We start from the raw sequence: 19239 nt of genomic DNA on the forward strand, positions 1-19239 counted from the left end.
CTTAGGAAAAAACCTAAAGTGGACACAAGCTAGCAGGTTATATATAATAAAAAACAGCATGGAGAGGGGAGAAAGAGGAAACCACCCCCTCTCTGCTTCATGGCTGTCTCTTATTACCAGGGGCCCCCAAACTAAGGCCCGTGGATGGTCCGGGAATCAGTGTGTTTTTACATGAGTAGAATCTGTCCTTTTATTTAAAATACATCTCTGGGTTATTTGTGGGGCATAGGAATTCATTCATTTTTTCCCCAAAATATAGTCGGGCCCCCCACAAGGTCTGAGGGACAGTGAAAAAGTTTGCTGACCCCTGCTTATTACCAATGCATCTAGGATTACAATCAGTTTAAACTTCCCAGAGCAATTCTCAGCGGCATTGTCCAGATACTTACTGCGTTGGCAAAAGTGGCACCTAACTGACCGATCAGGGATGTTGTCTTCTTCATGGGGGTCTGAAAGATAGAGCAAAACAGTCACATCTGGGCCACAGGCCTGAAAATAAGCCTGCGAACACACAGCTGATCACCTAACCAACAAACTCTCATGTTACTCATCGCTGCCTCTGGTCCTGCTGGCTGCAAGGGACAGGAGTTGGAATCCAAGAAAAGGCTACCGGTTCCCCCAAACCCTGATACAGAAGATGGTTGGGATGATGGCAGAATGGCCTTCTCCTTTCCATGTTCTGCAGCCTACAATCATTTTCAGGAACACCTGCCACAAAATGTTCTTATGAGTGTTTGGGGGTAATTTTCTTTTTCTGCAATTTAATCTTCAAAGCAATCCTTTGAGTCTGGCTCAATACACACATCCACTCCCCAAAATACCTTTGTGCCTCATCAATAAAGGCAAAATGGCATTCTTTGTCCATTGTGGCACAATGGTAGCCTAAAATACAGGTCTTGAACCAAGAGGTCAAGACCTCCGCCATTTTTAACATTTTTGTTTTTAAGAGAAGAGAGTAAGAGTGAGTGAAAGAAAATGAGCTAAAAGTAGATATGTCAAAAATGTGCCTTCCCTTACATCAGCCTTCACCAACCTGGCGCCTTCCAGATGTTGTTGGACTGCAACTCCCATCAGCCACAGACCCCACAGGTCTCCTTTGTGAACTATCTCTCAGGGCTAAGAGACATGTTATGTTAGCTACACAGGTGTCTATTTAAGTGCACAGTTTTTGTTTGTTCTCACTCAAATTGCCCCTGTGGGGAACCTGATCCAAACAAGGACCACACACCCACCCCTGCAAACACACACACACATGCACACCTTGACTTGATTCATAGAATCATAGAGTTGGAAGAGACCACAAGGGCCATCCAGTCCAACCCCCTGCCAAGCAGGAAACATTCAACACTCAGGAGAGCAAGCCCAAGCTTGCTCTGAATATGAGAGGGTTTTGTATGTGCAGGGGCGTCGCAGGGGGGGGGTCGGAGGGGGCGGGGGGCCCCGGGCAGCGCCCCTGCTGGGGGTGACCCATGGGGGGCTGCCCCGCCCACTGGGCTTTTTTTCTACATTTTTTTTTTAAATTCTTTTTAGGCTATTTTCGGCACTGCCGGGGTGGAGCTGCAGGGGCCGCCAGCGAGTCGGGGTGTCACCCGCCTCGCTGGCCGCTCCTGCGGCTCTGCCCCGGCAGCACCCAAAATAGCCCCCGCGCCCTCCAGTGGCTTTTCGCGGGCTGCAGAGGCTCCAAAAGCCTGCGCCCGGCACCCCCCGGGGGCGGGGAGTCGCCGTGTGTGCGTGCGTCATGACGCACACGCCGCGATGCCCCGCTCCCGGGGATGCCGGGCGGGAACTTGGGGAGCCTTTTTGGGCTGCAAAGAGTCCTGAAGCCGCTGCTGTAGCACCCCCTTTGTGCTACAGCAGCGGCTTCAGGACTCTTTGCAGCCCAAAAAGGCTCCAAAAGCCCCCGCCCGGGCACCCCGCGGGGGCGGGGCATCGCCTCGCCCGCGCCCCGCTCCCGCCCGGCGCCCGCGCGCGCCATGACGCGCGCGCGCAGGGCGACGCCCCGCCCCCAGGGGTGCCTCTTGGCTTCCCGCCCCGGGCAGCCAAGGGGCTAGGAACGCCCCTGTGTATGTGGGGCATCAAAAGCAGCAAAGCAAACATGCATTTGGGACCATATGGGGTGCATCTCTCCCCCGCCCCATTAGAGAATAATAACTGGGACTAGCCGTCAAAAGTCACAGATCAGACATGCTCATATTTTTCATAGATATAGCAGCTAAAGGTCAGAGATGCTACTGAGTTAAAGGTGATCTGTAAAACCCAGTGACACAGCATCCCCACAGAAAGTAAGAAGCTGGAAGTAGGTTCTTCATTGTGGCTTTTCTGAGGCACGTAGCGCTAGTCACCATGATGTCAGTGATTGTGAGCAACTGAGCTTCCTAAATCCTGACTCTAGCACTGTGTTCTGTTTGAGAAAATAAATCAGAAATTGTTTTATGACTTGTTTTCACAATTTTTAAAAAATAAGTAAACAATTTCAAATTCTGTGCTTTATAATATATCTGTGTTTGAAATATGATTGGCGGGGGGTGGGGGTGGGGGTGGGCGCCAGAAGGTGATCTCGCCTAGGGCGCAAAAACCCCCAGCACCGGCCCTGGTTGTATTCTTTTCGCTAGGCCGCCAACCTCACAGCTGAGCCGAAGCATTAAGCAGCCAGGAGCCACACGTGCACTTCGTATCCTAGATGCCGTTACTGTGATTCTGAGTAATGTGGAGACTGAGGCGGACCCCGCCCCGGCACTTACCATGCCCCCGATCTCTCGGTCTTGGTCATCGGTCAGGATTAGCAGGATATTGTCCTTGGCTCTCCCCCTTCCCCCTCCGGCTGCTGCTTCCAGGAGAAGGCAGGCCGCGAACAGAACGCCGAGGAGCCCGGACCCCCGCTTCAAGAAGCCCCCCATGAGAAGCTGCGCGGCAAAGGCGCCTCCGCTCCGCGCCCCACTGGCCAGGAAGTGGCGCTTCCCTGCGCTGCCCCACGGAGACCCTTCTTGCCCCGCGGCGTCTCTGGGGTTCGGGTGCCTTTTTTTTTTTTGCAAAGCGCGTCACTTTCAGTTCCACAAAAGCAGGAGGGGGGGGAGGGGGGGCGGGGCCGCAGGGAAGGTTTGCATGGAAGGGGCGGGGCCAGGGAAGCTTGCTCCATCGGCCCGGATCCCGGGAGCGCGCAGGAGCCGGAAAGCCGCCTGCGCAGGTGAGCCGCGAGCACGAAGGAGGGAGGGAGGGAGGGAGACAGACGAGCGCCGGATCCCGTGCCTCTTTCCACGGGGGTGAGTCCCCCCCCTGCCCGCCCGGCCTCCTTCGGTCCGCCGGGTGGCGCTGCAGGCAGGGGCTCGAGTCGGCCCGGCGGGAACTGGGAGGCGCAGCCCTGCGCGCCCTCTCCTGGGACTCCGGCTGCTCCCCTTGGCCGCTCAGCGCTCCTGCTCCGCCGAGCTTACCTCGCAGGGTTGTTGCGCGGATGAACCGGGACGGGGGAGGGAGAACCATCTACTGAAGGGGAGTCAGGATGCGTCCGCTCGCTGGACCGCTTTGATGTGCTCCTTCCGCGCATCTTTTTGGGGGGCGGGGGCAGCAGCACCCACCGTTTGAAACATGTTGACGTTGGGCAGGAGCCTTTCTTTACTTTTTTCGGTGCCTGCTAAAAGCATATTTTGCTTCGACAAGCCTACCCAGATAATGTGGAATGTTGATAACATTTTAACCTGTTTTTAGCTTTTTATTGATCTTAAATTGTTTTTCAGTGTTACTGCATACGGCACCTGTTTTGACTGATGGTTTTATTCTTTACGTAAGCCACTTTGAGGTTTTTCAAAATACATTCAAGCAGTATCTAAACTTTATGAAATAAGTAAAAGCGAGTGAATGCAATCATAGAGGCTTCTCCAGCTGAGTGTGGGTTTTTTTTAACTTGCCCTCCTTCCTCCATGGGGTCCTTCCAGGAACTGCACTGACACCCATCCCCGCTTCTCCCATCCCCATCTTGGCTTTCATGAGGGCCCATGGGCCACATTCCCTGCTAGCCAACTTCTGGGCCCGCTGGCCAGTGGTGGGCGTGGCCAGAAGCAAAAGTGGGTGGAGCAACACATACTGGGAATTTTACCTTTGTACAGAAAAGGTACAGAAAAACCACAGAGCCTGGGGCTTCCTGATCGGAAGGTCGGCGGTTTGAATCCCTGCAATGGGGTGAGCTCCTGTTGCTTGGTCCTTGCTCCTGCCCACCTAGCAGTTCGAAAGCACGTCAAAAGTGCAAGTAGATAAATAGGTACCGCTCCGACAGGAAGGTAAACGGCATTTCTGTGCGCTGCTCTGGTTCACCAGAAGCGGCTTAGTCCTGCTGGCCACATGACCTGGAAGCTGTACGCCAGCTCCCTCAGCCAATAAAGCGAGATGAGCGCCGCAACCCCAGAGTCGGACACGACTGGACCTAATGGTCAGGGGTCCCTTTACCTTTACCTTTACAGAGAGACCAGCCTCCTCACTGACACCCCCTTCTCCTGTTGCCCTGGGCATTCAAGGACATGAAGTGTGGCCCTCACAGGGTCTCCCCACCCCTGTGTTAGGATGGGCAGAACTCTGCTGCAGAATCATTTTTAATTCCTTTGCTCAGTCTTGGGTAGGACATTGCTGTGTTTTTCTTACTGCCTCTGCTCTTCATCTCTTAATAGCAGCCTGAGAGTTTGGATTTAGTTGCAAGGAAAAGCTTCCTCTGCTTAACTATCTCCAGCAACATTCTAAGAGATAAAAAGTTTTAGCTAAGTCTACCATTCAAGATAAAGGAGAAAGGCAGGCAAAAAGCAATATACGGTACGCCTGGCATATATTAATGTTATTATTCACTGGGAACATAGGAAATGGCGCTATGCGATGTGACACTCTTTGTCTCCCTAGTCCAGAGTTGTCTCTTCTGACTGACAGCCCAAAAGAGCAACGCTATACCTGTCTACTCAGGAGTAAACCCCCATTGAATCTGATAGGTCTTACTTGTAGGAAAGAGTGTCTAGGATTGCAGCCTACTGCTCTGGTCTTTTGTATAATTTCCCCCGCCTTTCATGGATAGGAAAGCTGTGGTCCTGAGCATATCCATTTTGCAAATTTGCTCCAGCAGGCAAATTAGGATTTCTCTTGTCCTCTTGCTGGACAGCTGGGATTAAATATTGTGCAGGCAGGTGGGGGGGGGGGCTTCTTTTGACATAACCGTTAGATTAAATACTATGTGGCAGGGATTCCATTTTTAATTACTATTTTGTGGATTGAAGGTTGGCCTGTCAAAATAATTCCTCTCCCTGCATTTTATTTATTTAATATCTATTATATCTTGTTTCATAAAATTTATATGTTGCTTGTTCATAAGAAAACCTCAGAGCTGTTTACAAAAGAACAAACAGTAAAATCCAGAAAAAATTACAACAATACTTTAAAACAAGCTTTGAATCTCCCTGAGATCTTCAAATGGGCAGAATTAGTATTTAATTTGAAAAAAACCAACCCTAAAAATGAAATAAAATGTACAAAAGATGAAATCCTAAAGCAGATTAAAATTACCTCAGCTTTCCAAGCATCTGGATAGGCTTGTTTAAACAAGAATGATTTTAGCAGGCACTGCAAATAGTGCAGGGGAGGCCCCTGCCCTCTTTGCTCTGGTCTCTCAGTTTTGACTGCTTTCTTCCTTTTGGGGAAGGGTCTTCCTTCGCTGAGCCAATGACGTCGCAGTTTCCAGTGAAGAAGAAGAAGAAGCAGCGCTTGCAGCTGCCCGGCCCTGCAGCTCGCCTGGCGCATCCTGTGCGCTTCCCCAAAGTGGTGCTGTGCCTGGTGGAGAAGAGGATGGGAGCCACACGCAAGGCTTTCCTTACCACTCTGGCCCGCCAAAGGGGTTTCTGCGTGGAGGATGCCAACAGGTAAAAAGGGAGGTGGGCCAGACTCTCCCTCTGAAGAAGGAAGAGAAAAAGAGGGCAGCCCACCCTGGATTTTCATGCCACAAATGCCCTGGGCGCATTTTGTTCTGTTATGGTGCAAGAGTACTGCTCCAAAGAGCAATAATGTGGTAGCATGAGGAGGCCAAACACCTGATAAAGTGGAGTGATGTGTGAATGGCCCCTGCTAGGACAGTGACATGTTGCAGGACACCCCTGCTCCCCCCCTCCCAAGCCTGGCAGTGATGGAGGAAGGGGTGTGGGGGTGCGGACTGCCCCGGGTGTCATCATTGAGGGGGGTGACAAAATGATAAAAATGTTTTTGTTTTTTTTAATGGGCTCACGAAACTTTTTAGTTCAGTCAACAAACGTAACAAAATGCAGCTGGCACTGGGCACCACACTGTGGGGGCCGGCACTTGCCTCCCTACAGCTGAGGGGAAGGCGGCGGAGAGGCTGCACGCAGCTTGCCTCGCCCCCATGGGTGTCTTGCCTTGCCCCATGCCATGCCCCCATGCCCCACGCCCGGCTTCAGGACACGTGTGATGCACCCAGCACCCGACCGGCTAGCTACGCCACGGCAGTCTGGAGGGACCCTCTGCTTGCTGGGCTGGATTGACTGGGTTGGGTTTGCGCAGCGATGTTGCTCAGAGTCTTCTCTCCCCCTCCTCCATGTGGTGCTTTCCAGTGACAGAGTTACCCACGTGGTGTCGGAGGGCAACTCTGGAGATGAGGTGGTTGAGTGGCTGCTGAAGAACGGGAGACACGGCATCGATGTTTTGGGTTGCTGCCCGGCGCTGCTGAACATCAGCTGGTTCACAGAGAGCATGGGTGCTGGGCGGCCTGCAGAGATTGAACCCAGGCACTGTCTCCAGGTGAGGAAGTAACCTAGCAGACCCTTGTCCTGGGTTCCAGCCAGATTCAGGTACACCATCATTACCATTGTAAGCTTTACAGTGGTGCCTCCGGTTACAGACTGGTAATTCATTCCAGAGGTCTGTTTGTAACCCAAAACTGTTCTTAACGTGAGGCGCACTTTTGCTAATGGCGCCTCCCTTGCCGCTGGTGCGCTACTTCTACTCGCATCCCGGGGCAAAGTTCGCAACTGGGAGCATCTACTTCCAGGTTAGCAGAGCTCGTAACCCGAAGCTTTCGTAAGGAGGACAGTACGTACCACGAGGTTCCACTGTATTGATTACTTACGGAAACTCCTTTCTAGGCCTCCAATGCACCTCACAACAGTAAAACTGCGCTGCTCCTATCAGTCAGATGCTGAGTGCCAATGTCTGTGCAGTTGCAACAGGACTGCTGAGAAATTGGAGGTGGGGCTCTCAGCATACCTGGCAGGGTGGGGGGTCCCAAGTATATAGGAGTGCAAATGGTATTTAGGAAAAAGTCACCTAGGAGAGCAACCCCCCATCAAACCTGCCTGTGAGGACTGAGTTTTGTTGTGTGCGCTGCAATCTCTGAGAGGCAAGACACTCTGGGTGCCAGCGCTTCCCTGGGTCTGGTAGAGTATGAGACCCTTAATCCCGGGGTCGTAGGTTCGAGCCCCATGTTGGGCAAAAGACTCCTGCATTGCAGGGGGTTGAACTAGATGATCCTCATGGTCCCTTCCAAGCCTACAACTATGATTCTATGAATGTAGGTTGATGGAGACAGTGGTGTCCTTAGGCTACGTGCTTTTATTTACACATATGCAACCTGAGCAAAGGATGGAGGGGTTCACAGCATGAAAGCTCCAACTGATAATGCTTTTAACTTTGAGTCAAGCTCAGGGCAGGCATGTCTCTGGGTCTCCAGCATAAGCCAAAACTCAACTACTAACTCCCCTCCCCCCCGGCCTATTGTTCTCCTTTGTAGGATGACCACCCAGCCAGGTGAGGGGTGGGAGGGAGGGGAAATGCCTGCCCACTGCTGGAAGCATCTTTAGTTGTCACTATGGCAACACATCTCTTCTTTGAGGTGCTGAGGAGGCCAGCCAAGGAACAGGTCTGGAAGGGGCCCATGGGTGTCACGACAGGCTAATCCCCCAAACCCATAGTAATAGGGCTGGCTGACGGCAACCCTGAACAGAAGCTCTCTCTACTGCAACATTTCATTGTGAGTCCCGCAGAGGAACAAGGTCAGGCAAGGCCCAGCATTGTTTAACACTTGCTCTTAATGGCGTTTGTCTAGAATAGCTGTGTGGGTTTTTTTTGGGGGGGGGGTGTGTGATCTGTAAGTAGGGAGGTAGACAAAGTCTGCCCAGCACCATTCCCAGAGTGGTTTAACAATCAATCCCTCTTTCCAGGGAACTCTGGGAATTGTAGCTCGTGACAACTCTTCACACCCTTAACCACAGCTCTCAGAATTATTTGGGGGAAGCCATGGTTGTTTAAAGCGGTATTATAGCACTCTAAATGTATGGTATGAATGTGGCCTTGGAGTGGCTTGAGTGCTGTCATATTTTGTGCAATTAGTAATTCCTTACCAGAAAAACAGGGTGGAGGGTGCCTCTCTAATGCCATCACTCTCTCTCTCTCTCCCCGCAAACACAGTTTCCCAATTTCTCTCTTCCTGCCCCCCCCCCCCCCAGTTTCTTGCTCGTGCTCTGTTGTGACACTACTAGAGTGTGACTAAGAGGAAGCGTTTGGGGAACTGAAATTTACACAGAAGGAGGATGTAAAGTATAAAAACTATTTTTAGTTACTGACACTGAGCCCTTCAATGCAGGGGAGCTAAATGTTCTGTCTTTCAGGTGGCTGCCCAGGCAGAGACGCTGGAGGCCAGGTGCCAGGTGCCAGTGTATGCTTGCCAGCGCCGAACTCTGCTCATGCACAGGAATCAGACACTCACGGTAATAGTTTGGGCATCACCTTGGAGAGATTGAGCAGAGAACAAGGCTGCAGGGACAGAGAGTGTCTCTGTCACACTCATGACAAATTATTTAATACTTATGAAAATAATTGCAGATAAATGCAGAAGCAGGAAACCAGAAGCACATGGGAAACATTTTGAGCCCATTGGAATGGATGAACAATAAGGGATGGAACAAAAGCAGCTCAGCCTAAACATGGCAAATGGGAGGGCCTAATATGGGAGGTTTCTTCCTTGCTCGCCCAGCTCAAACACTGAGTAGGCCACATGGTGCAACCTCACTATACTGCATAGCTCAGGTACTGAGTGCAACCCCGTGATAGAAAGAAGGGTTCCACCGCTTTACCAGCCTTGACAAGCAGCCTGTCAGCCACAAAAAAGCAGGTAGAGAGTTTCCTAGGGTGGAGGCAAACAGCAAATCTTGCATCTACCTCCCCCTCTGCCTGCTTTTAAATCACCTTTGGGAAAAAAATGTGGGTGTCTGGCTGTTCCAATGCATCCGCTTATTGTGTGTGTTGCTGATTTGTTTATGTGTTTTTAAAAAACTTGTAAGTTGTCTTAAAAATGGAGTAATAGTAAGAACAATAATTTTATTATTTGTACCCCGCCCATCTGACTAGGTTGCCCCAGCCACTCTGGGCAGCTTCCAACATAATATAAAAACACAACAGAACATCACACATGTAAAACTTCCCTTCAGATGTCTTCTGAAGGTTGAGTAGTTCTTTATCTCCTTGACATCTGATGGGAGGGCATTCCACAGGGAGGGTGCCACTACTGAGAAGGCCTTCTGCCTGGTGCCCTGTAACCTCACTTCTTGACCTCAGCGCCCATGCTGAATGGTGGGAGTGGAGATGCCCCTTCGGGTATACTGGGCCGAGGGTATCAATTCTGCTCAGAAATAAGTGGTCAGGAAAGGTTCAGGTGCTAAGCCCTTTGCATGTCAGGCTGTTGTTGGGGGCACAGGAATGGTAAAGATGGCAACCCTAAGTCAGAGTCTTGCTGTGTTCAAAGCTAGCAGGTCAGGGTAAACCCTTCTGCTCTGTCCTTCTCCCTGGTGTGCTAGCTTTACCCATGCGGGGAGAGTCTGCCTTGATGCAGCTGCATTCAGAAGCGTGATACTTTGCATATGGAGTTGGTGAGATGGTCGGATCCTCTTTTGAGTGTTTGAACTTGCTTTTGCCGGGGAGCCCCCTTTGAGAATGATCCTTAATTGCCTTTCCCTTGACAGGAAGTTCTGCAAACGATGGCAGAGGAGGCACACTTTTGTGGCAGTGAAGCCCGCAGCCTGGCCTTCTCCAGGGCTGCCTCTGTCCTCAAGTCCTTACCCTGGACAGTCAGAAGCGTGCAGGACCTGCGTTCCCTTCCCTGCATAGGAGAGCACTCCAAGAGAATCATTCAGGTGATGGCGCTCCCTGGATCTTCCTCTCTTTCCTCCACAGCCTTGGCTTCTGCCTTTCTGCCACGTTCTGCATGCTAACAGAAGGTTTCCTTGCTGACTTTGCACCCAGAAGGAAATGTGACCTTCAGGCTGATAAAACTTCTCCACTTCTACTCCGCCCCCTGTTCCCTAAAGGAATGCAGACCTCCAGGAGTGGCAGGGAACGTTTACCTGGCTCTGATGGAGCCGAAACAGTGTCTGTTCTGATGCCCTTGCACACCTCCAGGCAGGAAGCACCGTGGTTTAGCCTGCTACAGCAACTGGCTTTTGCCACTCCCAGGACACAGGTCTTTGGATAATCCTTTTCCTAGACACAATACTGGTGTATTTCACCTTGAGTAGCAGCTGGTACTTCGTTATTCTTTGAATAATGTCTCTTCTGATGTCTTGAGCAGAGAGAGATCTGCCTTTCCCATCCACTTCTGGCCAATCCCAATCCCCTTCTTTTAACCTGTGTCTGCTGTTGAACCTTCCACACGCCCGCCTGGGCACTGCAGCTGAGCTGTGCTCTCTTCCAGAGTGTCAGAGCTCCGTGCATCTTTTATCAGTTGTGTCGTGGCTGAGACAGCTCTGCCTTTGTCTCCCCTGACCAGGAGGTGCTGGAAGACGGAGCATCGGCAGAGGTGGAGCAAGTCAAGCATTCCGAGAGATACCAGGCAATGAAGGTGTGATGGCTGTTATCGAATGGCTTTTGGCCCGGTGTGGGTAACCTGTGGCCCACCAGAGGATGTTGGCCTAGAGCTCCTGCCAGCCCCAGTGTTGGGGAACATACAGTGGCCCTTGGGCATGTGTTCTGTGCCCTTGGGAAACCTTGGAACAGGGCTTTGTGTGTCTCCGTTATGTGAGGGTAGAGAGGAAATGTTGAGAGCCAGTGTGGTGTAGTGGTTAAGAGCGGTAGACTCGTAATCTGGGGAACCGGGTTCGCGTCTCCACTCCTCCACATGCAGCTGCTGGGTGACCTTGGGCTGGTCACACTTCTCTGAAGTCTCTCAGCCCCACTCACCTCACAGAGTGTTTGTTGTGGGGGAGGAAGAGAAAGGAGAATGTGAGCTGCTTTAAGACTCCTTCAGGTAGTGATAAAGCGGGATATCAAATCCAAACTCTTCTTGTTCTTCTTCCCTGTAGTGGGAAGAGTGCTGTTGTGCTCAGGTCCTGCTTTTTGGATTTCCATAGACCACTGTGAGAACTGTTGGCCACTGTGAAAACAGAATGTTGGGCTAGATGGCCTTGGGCCTGATCCTGCAGACTCTTCACAAATCAAATCAGATCAGATCTTTATTGTCACAATCAATGACCAGCATTAAGAAAGCCAGTTGTTCCTGAAAAACTTCAGTCAGTGATTTGAACCCATCTAGAACATCTTAAAAACATTTCCTCACTGCTATTAATGACATGGTTGCCATAACCAGTATTGGCCATCAAGTGCCTGGGTAAACAGGAATATTTTTAAATTTCTGAAAGATAGCAGTGAGGAAGATGCAGCAGGGTGTGCATTGCACAAACACGGAGCCACCATCGAGAAGGCCCTGTCACAAGTCGGCGTCAGTCAGGTAGCAGCCAGAGGAGGTGCCACCACAATGCAAGTCTCTTTGTACATGGCAGGGCAATGCTAAGGCACATCTGTAGGCCTTTGCCCTGTGCAGTGAACTGAATAGATGCCCTTGAATTTGCTCCAGAATCCTTCCATCAACAAACTTTCACTCTGCAGGTTTTCACAAAGATCTTTGGGGTTGGGGTGAAGACGGCCAGCCGGTGGTATCAGGAAGGACTGAGGACGCTGGCCGATCTGCAGGTGCATCGAGCAAAGCTGAGCAAGGTGCAGGAAGTTGGTAAGTATCCATGCAGTAAGAAGAGGGACTTGGGGGTTAAAGTAAGGGGAAAAGGAGCAAGAGAATAAAGTGGGGGGGGGTGCAGGAGGTAGTGTCTCAGTCTATGTCCTTGGCATGTTAGCTTGGCATGTGTTCTCATCAATTTCATGTTGTTGGCATGTATATATCTACACACATGTTGCTTTCCTCATTGTATCAGCAATTTCATTTTAAAACCCATGAAATTATGCATTTTTTGTACACATTTTGCTCCAAAGTATTCATAGTTTGAATATTTTAACATATAATAAGTATTTTAACATAAAGATCCACGTTATTTATATATGAATTTTTGACCCAGGCTTTAGAAACTGAGTTTGTGGTTTAATAGTAGTTGCTTTTTCTTTCTATTTATTTTCTTTTCTTTTATTTTTAGAAAAAGGTAACTGGAGCCGATTTTTTTATTTTTTATTTTTTATTTTGTTTTGACTATGGCAGACCAACATGGCTACCTACCTGTAACTGGAGCTGATCCTGTTCCACTATAGATGCCAAATATATATGTTAAGTGAATCATTAATAAAAAATAAATAAACCAAATAAATAAATAAATAATAAGTTTTCATAGAAAACTGAAATTACTGAAAATTGGTATAACAACTCGTCAATTTTTAAACAATTAAATCTCTTTGGGTTGTAGCCAACTAAATTTTACTCTGAGTAGGTCCATTGAAATGAATAGACTGAAGTTAGTTGCAATCATTAATTTCAGTGGGTCTCCTGGGTATGCCTAGCAACGCATACAGGTTGTTTTTTCACAAAATAACACTCATCTAGTTTTTGTTAATTAGCAAAAGTGTCAAACCAGAAGAAAAAAATTATATTTTATTCTTGTAAGATTAATTTTCCATTAAATGAGCTGTGAGGTGCCTAGCTCTAGTTTTGGCCTGTTATGACTGGGATTTGCCATCCTCAGTGGCTCCCAAATTAGGGCTTTGGGTCACCACCAGTGGCTGCCCAATTCCTACTTGAGTACCGTACTTTGTGGAGAGTCACAGATGTGCCTGCTTTGCGGCTGCCTTGGACCCTTTGCCCAGCCCTGGCGTGGGCTCTTGCCTCCAGGGCAGAAGCAAGAAGTTGCAAGAGCCCAGAGCACCATGCCTTATACCATGTCAGAGTCTGACCCCTTGGTCTATCTAGCTCAGTGTTGTCTGCACTGACTGACAGTGACTCCATGGGGTTTCCGACAGGACCTTCCCTGCCCTCCCTGGGATGTTCTGCGTTTTCTGCCATTGTGTTGTGGTCTTTTCCTCATCTGTATCGAATGGACAGAAATCTTCTGCCTTCCTATCGCCTCGCTTTTTCGTCCTCAAGTGCTGAGGGGCTCCTGAACACACCTGCTGGTGGGTTTCTTTTCCCCGCAGGGCTCCTTCATTACGACGACCTCAACACCCCAGTGGAGCGCTCTGACGCAGACGCCATTAGCCAGGTGGTGCGAGGCGCAGTGGGGCAGTGCTTGCCTGGAGCTTCTGTGACGTTGGCTGGTGGCTTTAGAAGGTGAGGGTGGGCTCTTGACAAACATGCTGGGAATCCTGTGCCAAGAATGTGCCAATGTTGATTCATAGAATCATAGAATCCTAGAGTTGGAAGAGACCCCAAGGGCCATCCAGTCCAACCCCCTGCCAAGCAGGAAACACCATCAAAGCATTCCTGACAGATGGCTGTCAAGCCTCTGCTTAAAGACCTCCAAAGAAGGAGCAATGGATTCTTCTCATTCCCAGGAGGTACTTCCTCCTGCAGTGGGGCAGGAGACTAATTTGCCCCTCTGGTAGAGCATAAGTCACTTTCAGAATCTGCTTATAAATGCCACATTGCAGGGAACTCTGGAAATTGCCCAGCAAAGCAGGATAGGGATCTATCGCAGATATTTTCAGCACCCTCTCAAAATGATGGTCATTCCTGGGCATCTTGAGAGAGGCTATGACTGGTTTTCAGGGCACGTTTGTCTGTAGCATAGATAGGCCTTGCCTTTGCTTCTGATGAGGAAGAATTCAGGGAATGATGTTTGCAGTGGGCCAGGGGAGACTGGCACCAAGTACAACTGTCACATCCCGATGAGGAAAGGAACACGGGTGTAAGTCCTCCTCTGCCATTCTTCCTTGGAGGCCAGCAGGTAGATGGGGAGTGCAGAAAGAGGAAGATCTGCAGTCACGTTTTATTCAGCCGAGCATTTATTTAACCCAGCAAAGCAGGCCTGCCTTTGTTCCAACACTGGCTGCCTTTGCATGTCCTAACCAATAGTTGAGTGTGATGCCGATGTGCCGCAGGAAGCCTTCCGTTTCCACGCTGCCTCCTGCTCCCCACACATCCAGCAGGAGGAGGAGATGGGGAGCTTCTGCCTTTCCTCCACCACAGCTTGCGATTTAGTCACACTTCAGGGTCCAGCTAGACAACTTGACAGCGATTTATTTTAAACAAGCCAGACCCGCCGACTTTGGGTGGTATTCCTATCAGTTTTACTCAGAATAAACTCACTTAAATTCACGGCCGTGACTAAGCTAGGTCTACTGTGAGCAAAACATACTTGAATGACAGCCCATGGTTTGAGGTTGACCTGTTTGAACTAGCCATAGCTAATAGCTAGCTACAGGTCTACACCAGTGCTTCTCAGTGTTGTTCTCAGACTACAACTCCCATCATCCCTGACCACTGGTCCCACTAGCAGAGCTGTCAACCTTCCTTTCTTTGCATTGGGAAACGGCGCTGGAATAAGGGAATTTCCCGCAAAAAAGGGAAAGTTGACAGCTATGGCCACTAGCTAGGAATGATAGGCGTTGTAGTCCAACAACAGCTGCAGACCGAAGTTTGAGAAACTGGCACAGTGAGCCTATGATTAAACCAAAGCCGAAGCTCCAAGCCACACAGGAGCAAAGAGGCTCACAGCGCTCCTTCCCATGGCATTAAACCGTCTTTCATGTAAACCTATCTATTAAATGAGCAAAGATTTGCCATGTGGCAATGAGCAAACCAGGCTAGTTCTGACTTGGCTTAGGTGATGCGCACAGCAAGAAAATAAACTGGAGTCATTGACCAGAGCCGGACTGGACAGAACAAGAGAGCACAGCCTGTTCCTTCTGCCTGCCTTCCCCATGACTCGTTGGTTCCTGCCATGTCTTCCCTAACAGAGGGAAACAAACCGGCCACGATGTTGACTTGCTTCTCACACACCCCACGGAAGGCCAAGAAGTGGGACTGCTAAAGAAAGTCATCAGCTGTCTGGAGAAGCAGGTTGGAGCAGAGTTGGGTCCAGGGGGGAATATGGTGGAGAATCATAAGGATTACTGGGAAAGCGGAACGTGGAACATTTCAGACACTCTCCAAGCAGAGGTAGCACAGTGACCCTCTAGATCCCAAGCCATTGGCCATGCTGGCTGGGAGCTGGCGTCTGACAGCATCTGGAGGGCCACAGCTTCCCCCACGCCAGTCCTAAAGCCTTGATATTGGTAATTCCCAAACTGCAAAGGACAGAGGCTGCATGGGAGTGGGGGAATTAAGGGGTTAAAAGCTGCTGTGAGCACTAAGTGCCCACCTACAGAAGAGCCAGCCCCTTGCATCTCTGCAGGTTCTATCGCTCCAGCATTCCCTTATTCCTATCAGCTTCCACACTGTGGGTGGAGTGGGTGGGGGATTCTGTTGTGCGTTGCCAACCCAGGAGGCTGCTTGTTGCATCTCTGCAGGAGTCATTGTTCTGAGCGTGACCATGTGTGTCCAAATCAGAAGCTTCAGCAGGAGCATAGAATCAGAGAATTGTAGAGTTGGGAGGGACCCCCTGCAATGCATAGGGTGTGGGGTCTTCTGCAACATGAAAGCCTATTTCTGCACCTTTTCCAGGTGCCAGTGGGATACATGCCTCAGCCATCAGGTGTTCAGAAAACCCTTGGCCCTATAAATGCTGAGGAGTGGTGTGACTTTTGCCTTATGCCTTCCTGTCTTTCTAGGGCTTCTTGCTCTATCACAGCAGCCGGAGAAGCACTTTCCAGTCTCTCGAAGACCTGGAGCTGTGGAGTGGCAGCACTGCAAGTACAATGGACCATTTTGAGCGATGTCTCTCCATTTTCTGCCTTCACCTTCCTGGGGGTGTTCAGATAGGTGCCGGGGCTCAGAAGCCTGGTGGTGCAGTGACAGGTTCTGGAGTGTCCAGTTTCTGGAAAGCTGTGAGGGTGGACTTGGTTGTGACTCCCTTCAGTCAGTTTCCATTTGCTTTGCTTGGCTGGACAGGCTCAAAGGTGAGTTCAACGGGTATCTTGCCTGGGACTGGAGTTTTCCATCTTGGATACTGGTTCCGTGTTTCAATTTGCATCTCCCTTTCTTTTTCAAAACTTGGAAGGCCATAACACACTGTAAAGAATCCTTTCAGCAGTTAGTAAATGTCTCGGGCCAGCACTAGGAACTGCATTGGCATGACCACCTCCTGCTTTAGGGAGCCATTTCTTAGCATTTTATACACGGCATTTATACCCCACTGTTTAGCCAAAAAGGCTCCCAGATACATAACATTTCCCCCTAATTCTGGGTAATCTTTACATCGGGAAGGGACTGTGTAGTCCACTTGATACTGGTTGCAAGAGATCTAGTAGAATTGCATGCACTCCACAGAAAGCAGAAGTGAATTAAAAGGAGGCGAGAACAGTTAATCTTTCAGAGACCCTGCAGACACACTTTTGGTGGGTATGTACTTCAGGTTTAAGAGCCTTTAATTACAGAATGAATGCAATTCTCATGTGAGCCGTTTGGCAGGGACTGCCTTGACAACCCGTCTCCTTTCTTCTCTCCCCTTGGCTACGTCCCAGAATTTTGAGCGCGACCTCAGGCGCTACTCCAAGCACGAGAAGAAGATGGCTCTCAGCAATCATGGCCTTTATCACCTGGAGCAGGTACATGGCTTTTGGACAGAGGAGCATCGGAGAAGGAAGGATCTTTCCACCTGGGTCGCCTGCGGCTCTGCGCCTGGTTTAGCCTTCTAGAACTGGGGAGGGGGGGCATTTTGGGCTCCTTTATAGGTCTTCTGTTTGTGGCCCTTCCTCATGGGCCAACACCAACAGGTGGGTGGGGCAACCTGTCTGTCAAATCACATGATGCCACATGATTGACGGGCATGTCCTGCCCACCTGCCATCATCCCTTGTGCAGGGATTGCCAAAGTGGTGGGGAGGGCAAAACTTGACTTGCAAAACACCCCTCTGGTTTCTCCCCCCACCCTTACGCTTGGCAGGGAAGGGAAGGGAGAGACTCCTCATGCTTGCAGAAGGCACCTTTCTTTCTGTTTGCCTTTCCGTCCCCAGCAGGGAGGTCGTGCATACCACCAAACTGAGCAGGATGAAGCCCCTGCTCATCAGCTGACAAGCAGGGAGCTAAATCCTGTTTTGTGCCTGTTTCTGCAGCAAAGGCAGAAAGGAAACCCTTCCTTCCTTCCCTTCCATGATATCAGCTGGTGGGAAGGTGGGCGGGGGAGAATCTGTACCTGCTGCCCTGCAGGAAATCTTTGGGAGAAGAAAAGTCTGAGGAGTGAACCCTACACAAATCTGGAGTGGAGTCCCTGAGAGGGTTGGATGGCGCCTTGTACGCCTCCTTCTGGCAACTCCGGCAGCCAAGATGGTGCCAAAGGTCTTGCTCTGCTTCCCTTTGGACCACATCAGTGAGGCTGACGGGGGGGGGGTGTCTTGCTGTCTGGGCAGCCCAGGACCTCCAAACATACTGCCCAGGCTTGTGCAGCTTGACTTCACCCCTGGACCCTTTGTGCTACAGCAGCGGCTTCAGGACTCTTTGCAGCCCAAAAACGCTCCAAAAGCCCCCGCCCGGCACCCCGTGGGGGCGGGGCGTCGCCCCCAGGGGTGCCTCTTGGCTTCCCGCCCCGGGCAGCCAAGGGGCTAGGAACGCCCCTGCCCCTGGAGGCACACTCCATTGTCTCTCCAGACAGATGGATGCCAACAACACTGGCACTGCTGCAGAATTTTCCATTTGTCCCCACCCCCACCCCCAAATAAACGCAGGTTTCCAGGCCTTTTCAACAGCTTGTGCAATGTCACCAGCTGTGATGGTTGCACTATGCCTCCAAGCAATGCTTCTGGAAAGCACTAGAGGGCAGCATGCTCTTGTGCTCAGATCCTGCCTGCAGGTTTCACACAGGCATCTGGTTGGCCCTGTGAGAACAGGATGCTGTGAGACTAGGTGGGCCATTGGCCTGATCCAGGAAGGCCCTTCTTGCATACTTAGACAAGGTGAGGGGTGAAGAAGACTTTCTGGCTGCCGCATCCTAGTCCTTTACCATTAAGCATCCAAAGTAGAAGCGTTGCCCCTTTCCTACAGCGCCCGAGACAGGAGTGACACAAATTCTGCAAAACAAGGATGTTTGCATGCAATCTCTTTTAAGATGCATAATTTGTGCAGCTTACAAAGTCTGGTGCAAATTTTTTGTGGTGGTTCCCCCCCCCCCCCCGAACGGAGTCTGCAGAGCCCTGCCTCATGGGCGTAGGGAGAAGGTAGGATGTGGAGGAAATAATTTCAGCCTCTGGTTAATTTGTTTATGTGTGTGTCTTTTAAACCCCCTCCAGAAAACATTTTTGACTGCTGCCTCTGAAGAAGAAATTTTCCAGCATTTAGACTTGGAGTATGTACCCCCAGAAGAGAGAAACTCCTGATTTCTGCCATGCAAATCACCTACTTCATCTCACAGAAATCACTGGCTCATCCAAGTGAAATGGGAACACATTGCAGCACCTTGGAATTGCCTGGCACTCTTTCTGTTGGAACAGGGAGAGCCTCTTGCCTTTTTACACTGATTTCAGAAATAGGCCTGTTAGATCAGAAACCTCGGTGGGTGGGTGGGTTGTCCTATTCTTTGTTAATGGATTTTAAGGAAATAAACAACCGTGTTTCTCATAAAATAAGACGTGCCTATAAAATAAGCCATGGCAGGATTTTCAAGCATTCACAAAATATAAGACATACCCCAAAAATAAGCCGTAGTGCTGGGCGCAGTTCTAGAGGGCGCCAAAGAAGAGGAAGAGGCCTGTCGGGTTGGCACCCAGACCCGGATGTTGCTGCTGGTGCAGCCCCATCAAAACGCCCAGCAACCCAGCAAGAGCCGCAGCACGCGCCGCCTGGAGCCACGAGCCAGCAGGACCCAGCAAGAGCCGCCTCCTCCTCCTGTTGGCTTCCGGAGGCTCGGGGCGC

At 50.5% G+C, this 19239-nt stretch overlaps 2 protein-coding genes across 2 annotated transcripts in view; one reads left to right on the top strand and one right to left on the bottom strand.

Moving 5' to 3' along the window:
- Positions 1-3477, bottom strand: part of LOC117050824 (N-acetylglucosamine-6-sulfatase-like) — an 18673-nt gene extending 15196 nt beyond the window's left edge. The window contains exons 1-3 of the mRNA XM_033156708.1: positions 3278-3477; positions 2742-3015; positions 390-449 (exon numbers count right to left, since the gene is read on the bottom strand). Coding sequence (XP_033012599.1) covers positions 390-449; positions 2742-3015; positions 3278-3477 — 534 coding nt within the window. The remainder of the gene's footprint in view (positions 1-389; positions 450-2741; positions 3016-3277) is intronic.
- POLM (DNA polymerase mu) lies at positions 3126-18904 on the top strand. Its single transcript, XM_033158999.1, has 12 exons — positions 3126-3184; positions 5669-5885; positions 6588-6774; positions 8640-8738; positions 9990-10160; positions 10793-10864; positions 11908-12028; positions 13432-13564; positions 15193-15295; positions 16006-16293; positions 16858-16941; positions 18618-18904. Exons 2-12 carry the CDS (start codon positions 5689-5691, stop codon positions 18702-18704), a joined length of 1542 nt encoding a protein of 513 aa, XP_033014890.1. The 5' UTR covers positions 3126-3184; positions 5669-5688; the 3' UTR covers positions 18705-18904.
- Positions 18905-19239: the final 335 nt, after the last annotated feature.

This window comes from Lacerta agilis, chromosome 8 (genome assembly GCF_009819535.1).
Source record: "Lacerta agilis isolate rLacAgi1 chromosome 8, rLacAgi1.pri, whole genome shotgun sequence".
In the NCBI taxonomy this organism is placed as follows: domain Eukaryota; kingdom Metazoa; phylum Chordata; class Lepidosauria; order Squamata; family Lacertidae; genus Lacerta; species Lacerta agilis.

Excerpts from the sequence above, each read along its gene's own strand:
- POLM (XM_033158999.1), top strand. The coding sequence starts at position 5,689 with ATGACGTCGCAGTTTCCAGTGAAGAAGAAGAAGAAGCAGCGCTTGCAG. Across the intron at positions 15,296-16,005 it reads TCAGCTGTCTGGAGAAGCAG|GGCTTCTTGCTCTATCACAG; the intron begins GTTGGAGCAGAG and ends CTGTCTTTCTAG. Across the intron at positions 16,942-18,617 it reads GCCTTTATCACCTGGAGCAG|AAAACATTTTTGACTGCTGC; the intron begins GTACATGGCTTT and ends AACCCCCTCCAG.